The sequence below is a fragment of the Anoplophora glabripennis genome, unplaced genomic scaffold (assembly GCF_000390285.2).
Source record: "Anoplophora glabripennis isolate ALB-LARVAE unplaced genomic scaffold, Agla_2.0 scaffold130, whole genome shotgun sequence".
Taxonomy (NCBI): domain Eukaryota; kingdom Metazoa; phylum Arthropoda; class Insecta; order Coleoptera; family Cerambycidae; genus Anoplophora; species Anoplophora glabripennis.
Window position 1 is genome coordinate 1,016,937 of NW_019416297.1, and position 19,711 is coordinate 1,036,647.

Sequence of the window (19,711 nt, forward strand, 5' to 3'; positions counted from 1 at the left end):
TAATATTAATAATAATAATAATATTTATAATAATAATAATAATAATAATTTATTTCCCGAAAAATACTAAGTATATAAATATAGAAGATAATTATAAATATAATATATAAATATAGAAGATAACTATCGTAAAACTGGATTTAATGTTAATTAGGAAGATTTTTAGATTTAATATAAATTAGTTAAGTAAAAAGTAATTAATATATAATTTTTTTTGATCTTATACAGGGTGTCCCATAATTAGTGTGCAATACTTTAGCAGTAGGTTCTACGATCAAAAATAAGATTATTTTTTCCTATAAACAAGGGTCGAAAACGCTTCATAAGGGGCCTCAGGAGATCATATTTTCAAAATATTTCCAAAACCAGTTAACGTATCATTATGAATTTTGGTAGGTTGGACACTCAATGAATGTTCTAACGAACATTTACGTAATTTCTGTCAATATCGGAAATATGTAAATGTGCCTCCCAATTTTTCAAAACTTCAGCGCCCTTTGTATCTTGAAAACAAGTAATTTAAACATTTTGATTCACTAAAATCTTTTATCCCAAAATGTTTTCTATAACTATGAATAACTTAATTGACTACTAATTCATCTGGATACTGGATTTTTCATTTTATTTCTTAAAATTTTTAACCGAGTCGTTACCATAAATTTAAAACATTATTTACTATAATTTTTTAGTAATAAAAGTCCTATTAATTTTCATTGGTTCAAAAGAAAACTGCACTACAATGCAACAAATTCAAAATAAAATATTCTATTTTTTAAATTTCTCTGCAAACAAGTGCAACAAGTGACTTGTAAAATATTGATCAGTTAGTTATTGCTTCTACGTTATAGTGAAATCGTAATAGAAAACTTCTGACGACGGCTGTTAATTCTAAACTACTTAGGACTATAACTACCTCAACTATAAGCTTCTTGACTATTTGCCCTGGCTGAATGTTGGCAATTACTTCGTATTGTCCCTTTTCTCTTTGCAACAGTTCTTCGTAAGTTAAGTGAAAATTCACTTTGCTTTCGGGTTCCACATTAACGTTTACGGTAAATCTGTTGGAGTTTCTAGTACTAACAGCTACGTGTGCTGCAGTTTGTCCACTGGTCAGAGACTAAAAATAAACACAAAATTTAAAAGGAATTTGACCAAATAAAATCACTTACAGGGTGTTGCAATTTGTACAAAAAATAATTTAATTTTTACTGAACGGATATGAACGTAAAATTGAAATAGAACCTCTAAATGAAAATTAACACACAGTGTATTTGGTTGCTATAAAATATCAAATTTTACAAACAATTAATGATGTAGATATTATTAATCGCTACAAAAACGCAACAAAAGCAGTGGTAGAAAATGTAAATTTTTAATTTATCTGTTTATGTTTTGAAAAAAAGGTGACAATTTCAGGGTCTGCCATAAAAAATAAACATGCATTGAAAATTGGTAAACATATTGGTTTTGAGATCTACTGAATCCCAAGGACAAGGAACTAGACACATAGCCCACAGGCAAAAAGTCGTTTTATTTGTTGTTTTTGTATAATACGGATTATTGTAACTATACGTAAAATGAAAAAATCTGTGAAACAAATATATTAAAATTACGTTGTTTCTTTTTTCGAGATTGAAAGTTACATTTAAAGTTCTATTGTGAAGTGTCCGCAATGTACAAGACAATTAAATGTATGTAAAACTAATGTTCACAAAACTTTTAAAACGCAACTTCTTCGGCCATTTCATTTAACTCCTGCTCAAGAACTTGAAAATTTAGATCCCAACGCACGTTTACAATTTTGCCGCTGGTTGGTGAATGGCTTTGCTTCGTGAATTTGTTTTGTACCGACAAATCTTGTTTTACAAGGAACAGAGTTGTAAATTTTCATAATTTGCATGGGTGGGGTAATGAGAATCTTAAAGAAATACAACAATAGTGACATTTCATTTACTTTTCAAAATACATTTTCAAATCGTCTTGCAACAACAACTCAAGAAATAACTCCTAAAAAATTTAAAATGATTTTCTCAGACATTTGACAGTTGCTATATTTGAAATTAAATTTTGAGTAAACAATTTTTAAACATTTAGAGATATTTTAGACTTATTCAATTGTATGATTATTATTATTTTAAATTATCGAAAGAAATCTTTTTTCTTTAAACTACAATTAGGAATCTAATGAATTTTCAAAACACTCAATGACAACAATTTTTTAATTTTTAATGACAGCATCTCCTGGTACCTGCACCACTGCAGACGCTATTGTAACTATTAAAAATAGTTCAAATTCGAAAAAAGGAAACATTTGACCCAATCATTCTCGGTTTTGTTACTTATTTAACTGCAAAAAAATAATCATAGTAATAATAATTTTTAAGATTTTCCAGTTTACCATGCAGCGATAATGAGCCTATATACAAAAAAATATAAGAAACAGTTGAAATCTAGTAATCAGTGGTCCTGACATCTGTAAATTATTTGATAATATTTTAACCGAAGAGATATTTAAGTACCTATTTGATTAAAAGTATTTACATTGTATTGAAGATTATTGTATTTGATCACCAATAATTAATTTTCTTGCACTGTAATACATCATTTATTTTCTTAAACAAACATTATTTCGCCTAAACTTGCCACTTTTGCACTTTATAATATATACTAAGTCTTTACAGATAAACTAATAATTTTATTTATACATTGTGAAACAGTCAAATGAAATAAATTTTGTATCTATCTCAATTATTTATAAAAATTCCCGAAGCACGTCGATTTTAGTTTCTGAAATGACACCCTGCAACGTAAAAATTTCTTCCCTAAATTCAGTGGCAGCTGCAACCCTTAAATTTTTAAATGGGATATAGATAAAATAATAATTATAAAGATGGTTGGTTACGGAAATAGAATGGGATCAGAGGTCGAAGTTGCTCGTCTATATCGCAATTTCACAAAAATGGACATGTAACGGTAGATCAAAAAAGAAGCTTCTAATGCAATGAGTAACAGTACCAAGTTGGATGAATTGCTTGGGTTTGAAGAAAACACACAAGCAGCTTCAGCATTGAATCTAGATTTCTGGTATCGAAGAACATTGAATTCATTTGATAAGATTTTTTCAAAATCGCAAATGTCTTAATTCATACCTGTCCATATATTTTTTCAGCTTCTTCCTTCTCTTTAACGAAAGCTTTGTATGTTTTTCCATCAATTTCCATAGAGAAACCAGAAATAAACGCTCTTTCGGGTAATACCACAGAGAACGTTGTTTGTTTGGCATACTTATCAACATTTTCAACTTTACTCAGAACGGTTGTCTCTGCAAAACGATTGGCAACAGATGTTTTAACAATAAATTCTCTGATTTTGGGAACGTCTGGAGCTACATTCTAAAAACGTTAAGTGTAGTTTTTAAGGGAATATTTATAAAAAAATATTTTCACTTACCCTTTTAATGATATTTGACTTAATTAAACCATTTTGTCTAAAAACAATAAAATCTGCTTGAAAAGTTGCCTTAGTATTCCACATAAGCAGGATGAATATTAAAATATTGGAATACATGCTAGGTCAGTCTCTTTCGAAAATATTAAATCTACAAAGACGTACCTATAATAAATATGAGTATTATATGATTAAACATTTATGTACGAATATTACAACCTTCAAATGTCACATGGATGTTACAAGAAAAAATATTCGCTGTGAGCTTCGCTGGTATCGCCACCTAGCGGTTTTACAGCTACAACTTCTGTCGGAAATTTAAAGTGACATAGAATTGAAAGAGTATATGCCAAATACAAATGATAGTAAATACTTTTTATTTAATTAACGTAACAAAGAAGTTATTATAGCTTTTTTACATTGACAATTTATTCATCAATAAATTGACGAAATTCTTCATCAATTAATTCACGAATTTATTGGTAAACAGTGTGGTTTTACACTGCTACAGACTTTGTCAAGTTTTTTGACGTATGAATCAGTTCTACCAATGAATCAAAGAAGCAAATAAATTTCAAAAATGTCACCTTTCCACTCATAATTGTAGTGATACAACAGCGGTACCGTTCTGACACATATTATATAAATATTAGTTTTTGTAAGTAACAAATCAGTAAAAACAATGCAAAACTAGCACGACGCCACACAATTATTTACATATTCCAATAACATAACCTCATTACTGATCTGAGGCTGGAAATCTGTTGGGTTGGTACTTCCGAACTTCACGAAGAAATTGACCAAAATTAGAACATGCTCTAATTCGTCAAGAACTTGATGAATAAATTGATGAAGTTATTTGACAGCTGATTTGGTGCATTACAGTTGTCCAATTTCTTGATGAAGCGACTTCATGAATTAATTGATCAATAAATTGTCAATGTAAAACAGCTTTTAGATCGTAATCTATAAATAATATCAGTAAGTAAACAATTTGATTATTATTTTTAGGATTTTGCACTTCATTTTTGTGATTATGTTGACTGCGAATATTAGAATAGGAAAATTTACCCTCCAAAATTTAATTATAATTGCAATAAATAAACAAATGTTTAAAAGTATGGTCTAAATAGCATGTTTTTTATTTATTTATTTATTTTTCTAGTTTTGGAAAAATTAGTATTTCAATCAAACATCAAATGACTACTACAAATTACATGACTTTTTTTAGGTAACCGTCCTGGCCCATGATTAAATGCTGTACCTACAACAACATACAATTTTAATTATTATTTAGATAGATTTTAAACATTAAATTTGATCCACATGCCACAACTTACATTTTCAATCAATGTCTATTTTAAAATTGATAGTTATATTTACTTACTTTTTTTTATTGGTACCTTATTTTGCTTATTTAAAGCACGCCCCCCAACTTTTAAAAACGCGCGTGTTTTAAAGTTACCATGGCAACATCAAGAACCCAAAAAACGTCCAGTCTAAATATCCACTTATACTTTAATATACTATTTTCTAATTGCATCAATCCATTTTTGTCGTTGACCCAGTTTATGAGTAGCTTTAGGGAATTTGTAAAATACACAGTCACTATTGTAACCGGTTATTTTTACAATCTTTGATACAACAACTTGTGTGTCCCATTTAAAAAAATCCTTATACAGAAGACTTTTAAATTTCCGACCTAAGTTCACTAAGTTGACGCTAATAGCGCTCGCAGATGTGTGACCATCCCCTCTGCCTACTTGCTCACAGCGAATACGTGTCTTGCAAAAACAATCGAATATCTTGTCATTGAGACATAAGTCCAACATATAACATATAGCATGTTCCTCGGGATCGCCCAAACATAATTTTGAATGATTAAAATGAAAACTGCAAAAATACAGTAGCTGCTACTACTCATCATGTGATTGGAAATAAATAACAGTTTCTGAATCTGAATAATTTAAGTTTACATACTTACTAACTATTTTTCTTTAATTTATTAAGATAGTCTGTAGTTTTTATACAAATTTAATTAAGAGTGTAACAAAATCAGGAATATTAAATATGAAATTAAAACAAATAAAGTAGATATTAGATTAATAGATTAGATTAGATTAATAGGCTTTTATTTATTTATTTAATTTTTAGAAGAGTGATTTTCTCTAGAAAACTAATTTTTGAGAATTAAATAGGAATCTGAGTTTCAAAAGAAACATTTTAATTGAAAATTTCATCAAAAGTTTACTAATATTCATTGACAGCAAAACTTACAAAAAATGTTAAAGTTGATTATTATCATTTGCGGCTGGACATTACCTACATTAAATAGTGAATAAATTCTTTCTAATTGTCAATTAATGTTTTTAAACATTTGTTACAGTTGTACCTTTCATTAAAATTATGATTTTCTAAAACGAAGCTCCCCATTTTATTCTTATAAAAAATATAAAAATTCAAAATTTCTAAAGAATAAGCAACAAATCCTACTTTTGGAATTTGTGGGTGAAATATACAGGGTGATCCATTATCGGTACGGACGGAGCGACTGTACATAGAAAACTAGACATGCGACGATTATCTAATAACAAATTAAATACAGCCAAAAGAAATTGATTTAAAATATTTTCAAGTTTGTAACTTCAGAGGGCGCAACTGCTACAGTGTTACAGAAAAGTGTCGTTTTTTCGAAATTTCGCCAAGTTGAAAATACACTTTTAAAAGTTATGTAATTGTCTCCGTTTACTAAAAAAATTAAATGCAACGATATAGGTTTTTATCATGGCTTGATAGACATTTATTAGGAAAACAAATACCTACACAAATCGGAGGTCGATATCTTTTTTTTTTTCGTTTTCAAGTTATTGTTAAGATAAGTTGTGCTAGAATATTCTCCTTTACTTAGTTCTCTAAATAACATTTACATAGTCCAAGCCAAAAATAAATAATTGTAAAACTATACCAAGCTTGTCTTTAAAAAAGTATTTGCTAAATTTTGAAATTTTTTTGATAACTGCAATGTTTCAATTTTTTATTAGTTCGAAACATCTGAGTAGTTATAAAGATTATTGTTTCCATAACGAGGCAGGCTATTATTAATTATTAATAGCTCTTTAAAATGAGTCATTGTTTCTTGAAATCGATTACGGCATTTAGCAGTTATGACAATTTAAAAATTTCAAGATGGCGTCCTTCATACTGGCGTTGCTACGGTAATACTTGTGAAAGGTTTAACAGTGTATCTAAAAAGTGTATTTTCAACTTGGGTTATATAAGCGAAATTTCGAAAAACGACAAATTTTCTGTAACACTGTAGCATTGCACCCCCTAGCGGTGAAGTTACAAAGTTGAAAATATTTTAAATCAATTTCTTTTGGCCGTATTTGTTAATAGATCTTTTACCCCATAATCGTAGCACGTTTAGTTTCCTATATACAATCGGTCCGTACCGTTAATGGATCACCCTATATAATACTATGCTTATTGGCCCAAAATATTGTTTTATATCTACTGACAGAGAGCCACCTACCAATCTGTAAATATACTATGCAAAGATGATTAGTGCCACACTAGGCAACATTAAACTACTTATTAGATATTGGGGGTGTAATTAAAAGCTGGATGGGGTTATAGTCCACGCAGAATATTTATTTTCTAGAATATATTCAGACAGGTAAGGTTTATCGAATTCTAATAAAAAATTGCTAATTGTTGAAAAACAATTGGCATTACTATCAAAAACAAATGAAAGTAAAACTTAACAGAATTATTAAGGATTTCAAGAAATAGATATTGACCTGTCTTGGCGTTTTTGACAAAACTTATTAGTTAGTGATCCAAATTCAAAATTTCTGAATTTTGTTATGCAGACACTAGCGACCAAAAATAAACCTTAAACAACTTTTTATAGCCATCATGAACAAGAGAGTATTTTTATTAGTTTCTAACGTCCAAGTTAATATCAATCAATACCAAATTCTTAATTTTCTACATTATAATGTTGAATATAAACTTACAAAAAAGTTTATTAACTGTAAAAACTCGTTATCATTCTTAGTTTACATTACTTGTTCAATCCTGATAAGGATTACAATTAATATTTAACAGGTGGTCTGGTGTAACTGATATAAAAAGCTAGTGTATAATATATTTGAATAAAATATTAATAAAATCGTTTTTGACAAAAAAAGAGGAGATATTTATATCGTATTGTTATTAATAAAGTTATTTTGAAGTAATTTTTACCTTTAGTGATATAATATCTCGGTACCTATAAAATTGATTTATTCTTAGGCCATTTTTAAATAACTTTCAAAAATATGTATATTCGTATTAAAAACTATTTGTTCCAAACACATTGCATGTAACTTTACGACAAAAAGAAATACAATTTTCCTAAAGAATTTTTAATGACAAGAAAAACACGTTTTTTTATAATAATATCGCAAGTATCGACTTTTAGGCTTTTAGCATGCTATCTCCTAGACCTTTTCAGTAAGTGTCAATCCAGAAAATACAAATTGTATTTCAGTTATTTGAATATCAGACTATTATATGTATCTTATAAAAAAAAACCAATTAATTTATGCAACATTATCAGTATTGGAATATTTATACAAACATGTTGCTGCTAATGAAATTTTAACAAGCAATTTGACATTATTCTTCGACTCTATAAAGCCAAATTGAGATTGAAATATGATACCAATAAACCTAAAATTAATATAATTTTCTCATTACTATGTCTTCACAATTAAAAATGTCAATATTAGTTTGAAAACAAAAAATAAAGGGCCCTACTTACTCAAAATTAAGTTTACTTTGCAACGCAGTTGATATCCAATATCACGTAAACGAACACATTAAGAGCCACATGAGCGAAACAACTATATTAATATGTTTGTTATAATTTATGTTAAAAACATACTCACTTTTGTTTAAAACTTTTTATTTTATTTTATTAATAAATTATTTCAATTACATCTGTAGTAGTTCCCCGTACTTTCTGGTAATTTTATATATACTTGCAAGTCAAAGGTTTATCTTGGTGATGACGATTAACTACAAAATTAAAATGTTACTATAAGTCCAAGAAATTCCAGCATTTGTTTACAGTTTTTTATCATTGTACCAGTTATAGAGTGATTTGAAAATAAATTAAATGGTAAATGCAATTTTGTTGATATTTGTAGAGCGAATACAGTAATAAAAAAATAGGGCAGCGAATAGGTAGCGGAGACCATTGTAACAAAAATTACACTAATGGAACTAGTGTCTAAAGTTTTGACGTATTTTTCTGTAAATTTTATAAGAGAAGCGTATATAAATTTGACCTTAAATTTGCTAAATGAAAAACATGCCGTAATTTGTTCTGTCGTGTTCCAAGTTCAGAGTAGATTTCAAATTTTCGCTCAACTTTTCAATCGGAACCACGAAGCCGTCTCCAAAAGGACCCAAACTACCTCCCACATGAAGAAGAAAGCATTATATAAAACCTCTGGAGATCAATAATCAAATAGCCGCTTGTTACAAATATATGGTTTTTTAATCAATCCAATTTTAAATTGAATTATATCAAAAATTCTAGTTCTAGTGTCCCATCCGCCCAGGCATTGTCCAATCCTGCACTGAAGATCCCAAGGGATAAAATCCTCCTAGAGCCCAAAATGGGTACCCATAGGAGGCCTCAATATCAGTGCTAAGCAAAGCAAAGCCTAGAAAGTCAGTGTATAGTAACCATACTCGCCAAAAAAACATTAAGTGCAACAGACTCGGTTGAAAACCTCCAGGAAATAGTACCACCCCGAGGGTGTCCCAAAGTGGACAAAGGCAGCAAAATAAATTAGATCGTTTCCCACATTTCTAGGAATCCATCTCGTTTCCGATAGCGATCTATCGGCCAGCGCGATGTTCACACCCCCAATCGTCCGTTAAGGCTAGCGTGATGAGGGAGGTGTCCGAACACCCCATTTGCCCCTTTGCCGGCGAGCAGGAGACAAGAGTCCCAGCACCGCATGCAATACATGGGGATTTCGGTACAAATGCCTGTTCTTCCCATTATTCCCGAGTTAATAACAGCCCTACAAAAAAAAAGTGGAAGGTCCGAAAGATAAGACCATGGTAGCCATATGATTTGGGGGTCGCTGAATCCGAATCAGGTGGCCGTTTGGCCCAATTAGCTTTGGTTGCAGGTCAGTTCAAGGTCAAATGTAGAGAATCAATTGCCAACAAAGTAAACCTACATATCTACACGTTTATGGAATCGCATAATTCGAATCCGGCATCCATTTGACCCGATCCGATCTGGGTTAAAGTCAGTTCAAGGTCAAATGTAGGGAATCCATTGCCAGCAATGTAAACCAATGTATCTATACGTTTTTGGGATCTGGTTAAAGGTCAGTTCAAAGTTAAATGTATAAAATCAATTGCCAACAAAGTAAACCCATCTGTATGTTTTTGGGGTAGCTGAATCCGAATTTCGGTGTCTGTTTGGGACCTGATCAGGTGTGCTAGATTCTCTCAAGTTATAAACTCAAAACACTCAAGTGAGAAAGATTTAAAAAGATATTAAGTTAACGGAGCGTTGGTACCAAGGCAGATGGAATATAAACATGTTAGCCGATTACTGCTGGTCGTTAAAATAAGATTTACCATTGAAATTGAGAAAACGTAAAAGAAATCAACTTCGCAGATCTTTTGACACCAAAATAGTTGGATACCATAAAAGTGAGTCTCGATATCTTAATAGTGAGATGTAGTGATTTCATATGATACATCAAGGCAAAAAATCTCTTATCTTGAAAAGCTCTTCTCAAGAATCTCAACCGACACGGACTCGCTATGTAAATTAATGTGCATGAAGCATTAACGGACATATTGGTTTAAAGCTTACATAATTTGGCTTACTGATACTAGAATTTTGTCATGTGAAAACAATTAACTCAGAGTTAAAGTTTTATTTCTTTAATCTTATTTGTTACTCAAATTTTAATACGCATAAATGAGTATTTTGAGTTTAGAACTTGAGAGTATTTAACAGTCGTGATCAGGTCAAACGGATTCGTGTTCAGCGACCCCAAAAACGTATAAATACATTGGTTTACTCTCTTCGCAATTGATTCGCTACAGTTGACCTTGAACTGACCTTAACGCAGACCTGATCGGATCAAATAGACAACAGATTCAGACTCACCGACCCCAAAAACGTCTATACATTGGTTTACATTGCTGGCAACTGATTCCCTACATTTGACTTTAAACTAACCTTAACGCAGATCTGATCGAATCAAACGAACACCGGATTTGGATTCACCAATGCCAAAAACGTATATGTAGATATGTAGATTTACTTTGTTGGCAATTGATTCTCTACGTGTGACCTTGAGCTAACCTTCAACCAGAGCTAATCGGGTCAAACACACACTGGATTCTGATTCATCGACCTCAAAAACATATAGCTACCCATGGTCTTGTCTTTCGGACCTCGCACTTTTTTTGTGGGACTGTGTAATCAAAAAATAACAAAGCTAACCAGTTTACTGTATTCCATAAAAAATAAAAATATACTGGCAGGAACTGAACTTCTACTGCCTAATGAAAATATAAATATATTGTGATAAGCGAACACTTTCTAAAAGAAAACGAAATTATGTATGTGAACTTTGATGCCTGTCACGTTTAAAGTTATTTTTGCAGGAAAAACACTGCGTTGCATGGTGGCGTTTAATTTTTGCAGAGTTATCATAAAATGATATTATACTGAATTCATTTCTTGTATTTTTTTAATGTGAGCAGGCCAGTGGTGTACCCATAATATTTTGACCCTAACATCAAGAAACTCCTCCACAAAGCAGTTTTCGAGATTTTAAACCAACTTGAGCAATCAATGACAGAAAAAAAGCATTGGAAATTATGATCTCATTGCATCATAACCCCATAGATTTCTTGAGAATTATCTGCCACAACATAATCTCGATATTATAACATCACAAAAGCAGTCTAGGTTACGACAAATATATTGTTGCTCATAATGAATGAATTTAATTATATTTTTATTATTATAAATAAAAATTGATACTCAACTGATAATCACTCGTTAGTTATTACGAAAATATGTACAATAGCATGATGGACGTTAACAACCTTTGCAGCAGAAAAGCACTTCTGAAGCGGTTATTGCGAAGCAGGTGAACTTGGCACAGTTTTGTCTGTCTATCATTACAACCTTGCCCACATTCTTGGAAAAAGGTGAGAAATTTTGTGTTGAAAATTATCGGTCTGTCACTATAATTAGCAATTTTGTTAAAGTATCTTAATTATCTGTACTTTGTATACTGTTAACACACATTGACATATAGATCACGATATTTCAGTTAACAAACATCTGGTATTTTGCCTCAGCTGTTTACATAACAGACATCAGTTCAAGTAAAACTAAAAACTTTCCTCTACCAAAAAAACTAGGTACGTTGCAAAAGATATCTCACCTGACAGACAAGATTCCTAACTCCTAATATTGCAGGAAATAACTATTCTATGGAGTATACCCCAAACTACTATAGTATTGAATTACCAGCAATGTCTAGTAAATTATCCAATAATAAAAATAAAAAATTATGTCTAAATATTGTTAATATAAAGACACGCACTTGACATAGCGAAATTGTTAATGATGTGCACAATGGGTCACTAGGTTTGAGTGTTGTGGATTACTGACCTAAGAACTTGATCTTTAGTTTCAAAGATACTTCCGAATAAGAGAAGTCTCTTGAAACGTTAAAACGGCTATGTCGTAACCAGACAATGTTAAATACTGCTAGATTAATCTAATTTTTTTAAGAAATCTGAAGAGGTTAACAAACACTTAGAGTTATTTTATGTTGAATTTGGAAGCATTTGAAAAAATAGTTTACTTGTCTTAAAAAGGCTGCAAAGGTTCCATAAACCTCGTTCATTTTCGATGACTTTACTTATCGGGTAAAACAAGCAAAAAATTGACACAAAAGTGAAGTAGACCGACGAAAACTAACGGGCAAATACATATGTCGACTTTTACCGACACACGACGTTTTGTAATAATTTTATCTGACAATTTTAAAAGACGTGCAAAATCGTCAACAATAAACGAAGGGTATGGAACTTTTTAAGAAACATTTTGTGTTTTTGATGTTCCTTATAAAATATTCAAAATATTGTAGATGGACTATTATGGAATACTATGAAGTTTTAATGACAGTAATTTGTGCAAGAAGAACAAACAAATTATTTTAATGTGAAATTTATTATATTATTTTTACTAAAATACAAAAAAAGTTCCACTTAAAGAAATACCAAGTGCAGCGCTTATTTTTGTTGATACATCATCTTAACGTGGATCTGAAATAAATAAAAATATATATTAAAATATATTCTAGAGAAACCGAACTTTAAAAAACAATATCGAAATGTGATTATGTTTCAAGAAATCGTGAAGCTAGATAAAATATTGTAAATGATACTATTGTTACACCAGATTAAATCTTAATTTTTCACATAACTAACTAGAGATAACTTTAAAGTGTGTAAAGAAAATGTACAGAAATATGTCATCGTTTTAATATTGCACTAACGTGGAATTAATATTTACTGTTTCTTTTTTTTTGTAAATAAAAGTTTGTAAGCTCGAAAATGTCATACGTTAATATGGCTGTTAATTCATTTGAAAGAATAAATACAATAAAATTAAATTTAAAATAGATAACTTGATGTCGGCCATTAACGCAGTGTAAAATACTACAATTACCTTTGAACTTAATGAAGGTAAGTACATTTGAGGAAGATTAAAAACCATGTCAAATTTAACAAACGCCCTTAAAATGATATAATTCTGTTATAAAACTACAACTAGATGAAAATATTGTGGCGATAATAATGAAATAAATTCGCAATTTCGATAAATTTGTCCACGGAATCTAAAAATGAATCCCAAATGATTATTAGGTCATTGGCGTAGAAGTTGGGCTAAAAAAATCCCACTTTACTACCCATTCCTACGCCACTGACCTACAAAAATTTTACAGTAAATTATGTAAATGTGTAAATGTTAACCCCACACCAAATTTGAATCAATTTGTTATAAGCATACCAAAGATTTTGTAAATAATATGATTTTAACAACCGACCAATATGGTCCTGTGAAAACAGTGAAAACGATGAGACTTAGAGCCTTGCTTTCTGGCAATTCTGAATTATTTCAATCGAACTGAAATACACTGTATAGATTGTGATGCAAAAGTGTAACAATGGCAACATCCATTCCTCAAGAATATTTTGACATTACCTTTGGTGCCATATATAGGAAAATATAAATAAATATTATAGATATCTATAAGTTTTAACGCAGCCATTATTTTAAAATTGAAAAGATTAACTTTAATGATTCCGTAAATACTACAGACATAAACACACTATCATCATTTTGAAGGCCTACCTCAGTAGCTGACAATTGTCAATTATTTTTTCAAATGAAACGGTGTCCTAATATAATTTTTATTAATGTGCCTCTTTTATATACTCTTTTGACGATATTCAAGGCGATACATACAAATGAGACCCTTACGTAGGTATGTATTTTTTTGTTGCATTTCTTTTTGCACTTATGAATAGTCAGGATATTCATCCAGTTTACTTTTCCACATTCAAATACATCATCCTGTTTGTATAATCATTATAATTTATTATTATAAAAATATCTTCAATATCCTCAATGTGCAATATAATATTTGCATACCTATTTCAGAAGGATTTACACACACTCGCTTACAACTCTCAACGGAATCAAACGCATTAGCGTTTCCACCGCATCCTCCATACCACAAATGTGTGCAACGGCCCTCGGTCTTGTTGAATGCCCATTTGGAGGTATAGTTCGTGCAAGTCCCCATTTCAATTTTTAACAAACAGGATTCTGAAAACAAAAATTAAATCAAATCATAGAATATGCATAATATATTAATATTGAAGATATCTGATTATGTATATATGTACAGCGTGATGATAAACTTTGGAACAAAATTCATAACATCTATACTGAGTGATTTTTAAAAATACGTCGAGACAGGTCGACTGGTTCTCGGGAGGGGCATTTTTTAAGATGATTCAGTTGTTGAAAATCTGGACGGCCAAAAATTTGTTTTTTCTTATGGAACACCCTGTATATTTTTTCATATTCGGATAAAGCTTTCTCTTACGAATACAGTGACGTTAGTTTGATGGGTCTATCTCAAATAACAAGCGAGATATTGCGAGAAAATGACATTTATTTCAAATAATGATTTAATGTCATTTTTCATAAAATAAATTGTACTTGGAAACGAAATAAATGCAAATAATTAACGAAATTTAACGTAAATTTTCAAATTGCCCTCCACCAACAATTTGGCACTGGCCCGCGCGAGTGTAAATACTTTGCACACTACGATCAATAATTTCTGGGCTGATTCTTTCCATTTCAGCACGAATTCCCAGTTGTAAGTCTGCTAAATTGTTTGGTCGATTGAAGTATACCCTAGAGTTTAAATAACCCCATAGAAAAAAATCTAGAGGAGTCAAGTCGGGGGAACGCGGGGGCCACTCAAGAGATCCTCTCCGCCCTATCCATCTTTAGGACATGTATCATCAAGATGTTGCCGAACCTCTAAGCCAAAGTGAGGTGGAGCTCCATCTTGTTGAAACCAAATATTTTCATGGGGTATATCGCCGCCTGCAGCGTTGGGGAAAAGAACATCGGTGAGGTTTTCTTCAAAAAAGTAAGGACCTAAATATCGCCTTACTATGATTCCCACCCATACATTTAATTTGCCTTTACGCTCACTGTGGAATTCTTACGCCCAATGGGGATTGTCATTTGACTAATACCTGCAATTATGGCGATGTGGCCTCGTCAGAAAAAAATATGTTGAAAGTTTGAATTTTCATCACACTCTAACATTAATTGTTCACAAAAGTGCAACCGGCGGTTTGGGTCATCCTCATTTAATTCGCGTATCAGCTGGTATGAGACTTTTCTGTACGAAGCAATTTTACAACATATGATTGGTCCACATTATTGTGTAGTTTCAGTTGTATTGTTGATGGATAATTTGTGAAAATGTTAAGCTACAACAGTGGTGTTTGTGTTTCTAAGCAACGACCAAAAACCGAAATTTAATCATTTTTATCAGTGAGCTGAGTGCCAACAAAGGAACCCTAATTTTTATTGCTAAACTTGCAAACTTTTTCGTTTTTTTTTCGTTAATTATTTGCATTTGTTTCGTTTCCAAGTACAATTTCTTTTATGAAAAATGAGATTAAATAATTTTTTTGAAATAAATGTCATTTTCTCGCAATATCTCGCTTGTTATTTGAGATAGACCCATCAAACCTTATATCACTATATTCGTAAGAGAAAGCTTTATCCGAATATGAAAATATCCAGCGTATTCCATAAGAAAAAACAAGTCTGTTGGCCGTCCAGTTTTTCTGGGTCACAAATGAATCATCTTAAAATATGCCCTTCCCGAGAACAAAATTGACCTGTCTCGACGTTATTTTAAAAATCACCCAGTATAAAAGTTATGAATTTTGTTGAAAACTTTATCATCATATCAAAAATTAGTGAAATAAACCATTGTACCAAAAGAATCAGTTATGAAAATAGTTTTGCCTAACCAAAATATCTTACACGGAAATAATCACAAAAAGTAGCTAACGTTTTCGTCTGCTGAACTTTTTTGACTTCTCATTTTAGATGCTTTGATAAAATTGTTTGCTTTTGTCTGTTTCCATGCACAGCTGATATAAAGAAAGGTGTAGTTAAATATTTGTTTGATAGAGCCAAATTGACTTACTTAAATTTTTTTCAAATGTCCAAATACCTAAAAAATAAAGAAAAAAAATTAACGTTACTTACCGTGCAGCATTGCTTCATTAGTGGGCGTTATACATTCTTCACATTCCTTTTTAGTTAAAAATCTGTTTGTATTACCAAAACAACCAGAATACTCGTGTTGGACACAATCGTTTTGCTTCTGATCATAAAACCAACGTTGTGTTGGTGCGACTGAGCAGAGTGGTTTTGTTGATTTAAGAAATATAGGTAATTTACATCTATCTAAAAAAATATTTAGCTGCACATATAAATTACACATTAAGTAGTAAACGAACAAATTTTTAATTGACAAATTATATTAAAACAGCAGTTAATGAAAATAAATAAGAATACCAAGTTTTTCTAAATGTTCTTCTTATCTTCTATAAATAAACTTTCTGTTATTATCAATGGCTATAATTATATAATTGAAGACTGATGCTTCAAATTTTGTCCATGTTTTCGTTAAGTATTTATAATTTTTTGTTATTCATAAATACATATATTTAAACATTATTGTTTAATTCTGTTTAGAAATAACAGAAATGTTTTTATCATTTCTGTCCTTACTAATATTACAATTGGCAATGAGCATTTTGTCACGAAATTTCCAGTTATTTAAACTCACTACAAACTCAATTCAGGGGGTACAGAATCCAATGCCGATGACAAATTTTAAATAAAAATGCTGACCAATTTTTGCCAAATTTGGCGGTTTTTATAACCGAAAATAAATTCAAATATCACGTGACGTAGGTAATAGTTTTGAAAGCTCTATTTCTCAAGAAACAAAAAAAAGCAATCTAGACAATAAATACCTCTTTTACGATGTATTTTAAAATATTTAAAATAGATCACACAGTATATGTAATATAAAAAAGAACTCTTTTATGCCGGTTGTCTAACAAAAAATAGGAATCAAAGATATATCAACGAATTATTAATGGTAAAAAAAATTGACCAAACTATATTTCTGTAAGTTATACACAAATTTTCCAAAAATTTGATAGAAAAATTAAAAAACATAACTAGTTACCTACAGTTTATTTTTAAATTTTTAGTGACTTTTTAAGTGATAACTATAGTGTGTATTTTGAGAGCCATATTAAACATATTAATCGGGTCGCTAGCAGATGATTTTTTTTTAATTTAATCTACAAAGTGATTTACTAAATCACTAGATATTTAGTAGAAAGTAATGTGACAGTATATTAATAAATTTCTTGATCAATTATTGTGTTAAAAACTGTTTAAAATTGAAATCCTGCGTTGAATGAAAATTGTGAATAATCCAGTCAATGAATGTTCAAAAGAGGAGTGTAGAGTGTATGAAATATGAAGAAGAATTTTTTACTTCATGACTGTTAGAAATATTTAGGAGGTAAACATACTAAAAGTCCCCGCTCAAAAAGAGAGGTAAAAATGATTTTTTCGAAAATTATCAATTTCCAATAACGTATATCTCGAAAACCGTTGGGAATTCGGCAGACATGTAAAGAAACAATACTATAGGAAATTTAATTAACTTTCATTTTTATTAGGATTATTTTTTCCACAGTGTACCGATTTCGAGATATAAGCCAAAAAACTACTTTTCCACCCCCTCCTGCCTTTAGCTCAGCTCCCAAGGGCGGAAACTTTTAATATGTTTACCTCCTAACTATTCCTACTATTTTACAGTAACAATTATAATATTTTCAGATTCGTCTTTCAATTTTCTACAAATTACTACTCGCTTATGTTTTTTGAAAAGTCTGATTTTCGAGTAAAACTTAAAAAACCACCTGAAACACTTTTACTTAAATGACACGATAAGGACTAATCATTCGGTTATTTATTCGAATAAAGAAATTAATAACATTAGTCATCATTTTAATGATTTTATTTGAGTAAATGCTCAAAAATACCTCCATTTCCACGAACACCGGCCCGTCATCTTTTTAGTAACGAAAATGTAATGTAAAATGTAATTTGTTCGAAATTTATTGTTACTTGAATCTGATGAAAAGCATTACACAGCCCCACAAAAAAAAAGTGGCAGGTCCGAAAGACAAGACCCATGGTATACATATGGTTTTGGGGTCGCTGAATCCGAATCCGGTGTCCGTCTGACACAATTAGCCCTGGTTTAAGGTCAATTCAAGGTCAAATGTAGAAAATCAATTGTCAACAAACTGAACCTATGTATCTATACGTTTTTGAGATCGCCGAATCCAATTCCGGTGTCCGTTTGACGCGATTAGCTTTGGTTTAAAGTCAGTTCAAGGTCAAATATAGAAAATATATTGTCAACAAACTAAACCTATGTACATATCTAACGAGCGTTCAAATAAAAACGTGGTCAAGTTGGTTCTGAAAATTTGGACGTAGGGCGTAGCGTATAGCAAATGAACTTAAACGTCATCTGTCAAAGCGCTATATCGCCGCTATCAATTTGAATATTTTCGTTTTAAAAAGCGTTTAAAATGGTGTTTTCTCAAGAACAAAAAGTGTTTATCATAGAGTCCTACTTTAGAAATGGACGCAAGATTGATGGAATATGGAAGTATTCTATTGAGGAATGTTTCATAGAATTTCAAAATCAATTTCCCGGCGTTGTTGAGTACAAAATTTTTCAAAGTGCAGTTCAGCGTTGTGTTAATGTTTTTCGTGAAACGGNTATCATTAATAAAATAATATTTTAAAAAATATCAAATGCAACTGGTATCAGATTAATTATTTACCCTATCGAATATATCAGAGTTTTTGGTGCCACGGTGTAGTATATCTCCATACCGCACTCCCAGTCCGAAACATTCCGTAATTATTTGTGGTGGGGCGCGATAGAATGAGAGCGACCCAACTAGTGGGGACTTTAAGTTGCCCTTCATTGTACATAGTATAAACGCCGGATGTGACCACATACGGCTTTCTTCTCTAGCAGAAGCGTTGAAATCGATGTTTTTAACAAATTAAACTCGTATGTGTTTACATGCGTTGTTTTAAATTAAACAACAATTAAATATTATTTGCAACACAATATATCAAAAATTAGTAAAAAAAACCCTTTAAGAACATCCAAAATATCATGTATAGGATGTACATGTTTTGGTTCTTCTATTAATTTCTATTGAAAATGTAGCACATACTGCACATACGGCATTTTTACCTAGCAAAATCTTAAATTTATTAAGACAAAACAACATTTTCGATGCTGTTTTTATTGAAATTGCAATGTTTTCTAACATTCTTCAAATACATTAAAAAATATTTGTTTTTCGTTTGCCGTTACCGAAAAAATCAAGTTATTACCTTAATTAGTAAATGAATGACAGCCAAATGAAGTATGCCTAATATCTCTTTGCAATTTTCTCTAAACTGTCATATTCCGAAGTA

General features: G+C 30.8%; 2 protein-coding genes across 6 annotated transcripts in view; both read right to left on the minus strand.

The window, feature by feature from the left end:
- The window catches only part of LOC108904193, a 66,198-nt gene extending 57,699 nt beyond the window's left edge, over positions 1-8,499 (minus strand). Inside the window, exons 1-4 of one of the 4 annotated variants that reach the window (XM_018706646.1) lie at positions 8,382-8,499; positions 3,451-3,598; positions 3,150-3,392; positions 914-1,117 (exon numbers count right to left, since the gene is read on the minus strand). In XM_018706646.1, the coding sequence (XP_018562162.1) occupies positions 914-1,117; positions 3,150-3,392; positions 3,451-3,567 (564 nt within the window). In that variant the 5' untranslated portion in view covers positions 3,568-3,598; positions 8,382-8,499. The other 3 variants (XM_023453973.1, XM_018706645.1, XM_023453972.1) reach the window with 3 other exon arrangements.
- A 4,212-nt stretch (positions 8,500-12,711) lies between these two features.
- The window catches only part of LOC108904195 (inter-alpha-trypsin inhibitor heavy chain H3-like), a 55,301-nt gene continuing 48,301 nt past the window's right edge, over positions 12,712-19,711 (minus strand). For both annotated transcript variants that reach the window (XM_018706651.1, XM_018706650.1), the window contains 3 exons: positions 16,379-16,579; positions 14,219-14,395; positions 12,712-12,825 (listed from right to left, as the gene is read on the minus strand). In XM_018706651.1, coding sequence (XP_018562167.1) covers positions 12,815-12,825; positions 14,219-14,395; positions 16,379-16,579 — 389 coding nt within the window. In that variant the 3' untranslated portion in view covers positions 12,712-12,814. The remainder of the gene's footprint in view (positions 12,826-14,218; positions 14,396-16,378; positions 16,580-19,711) is intronic.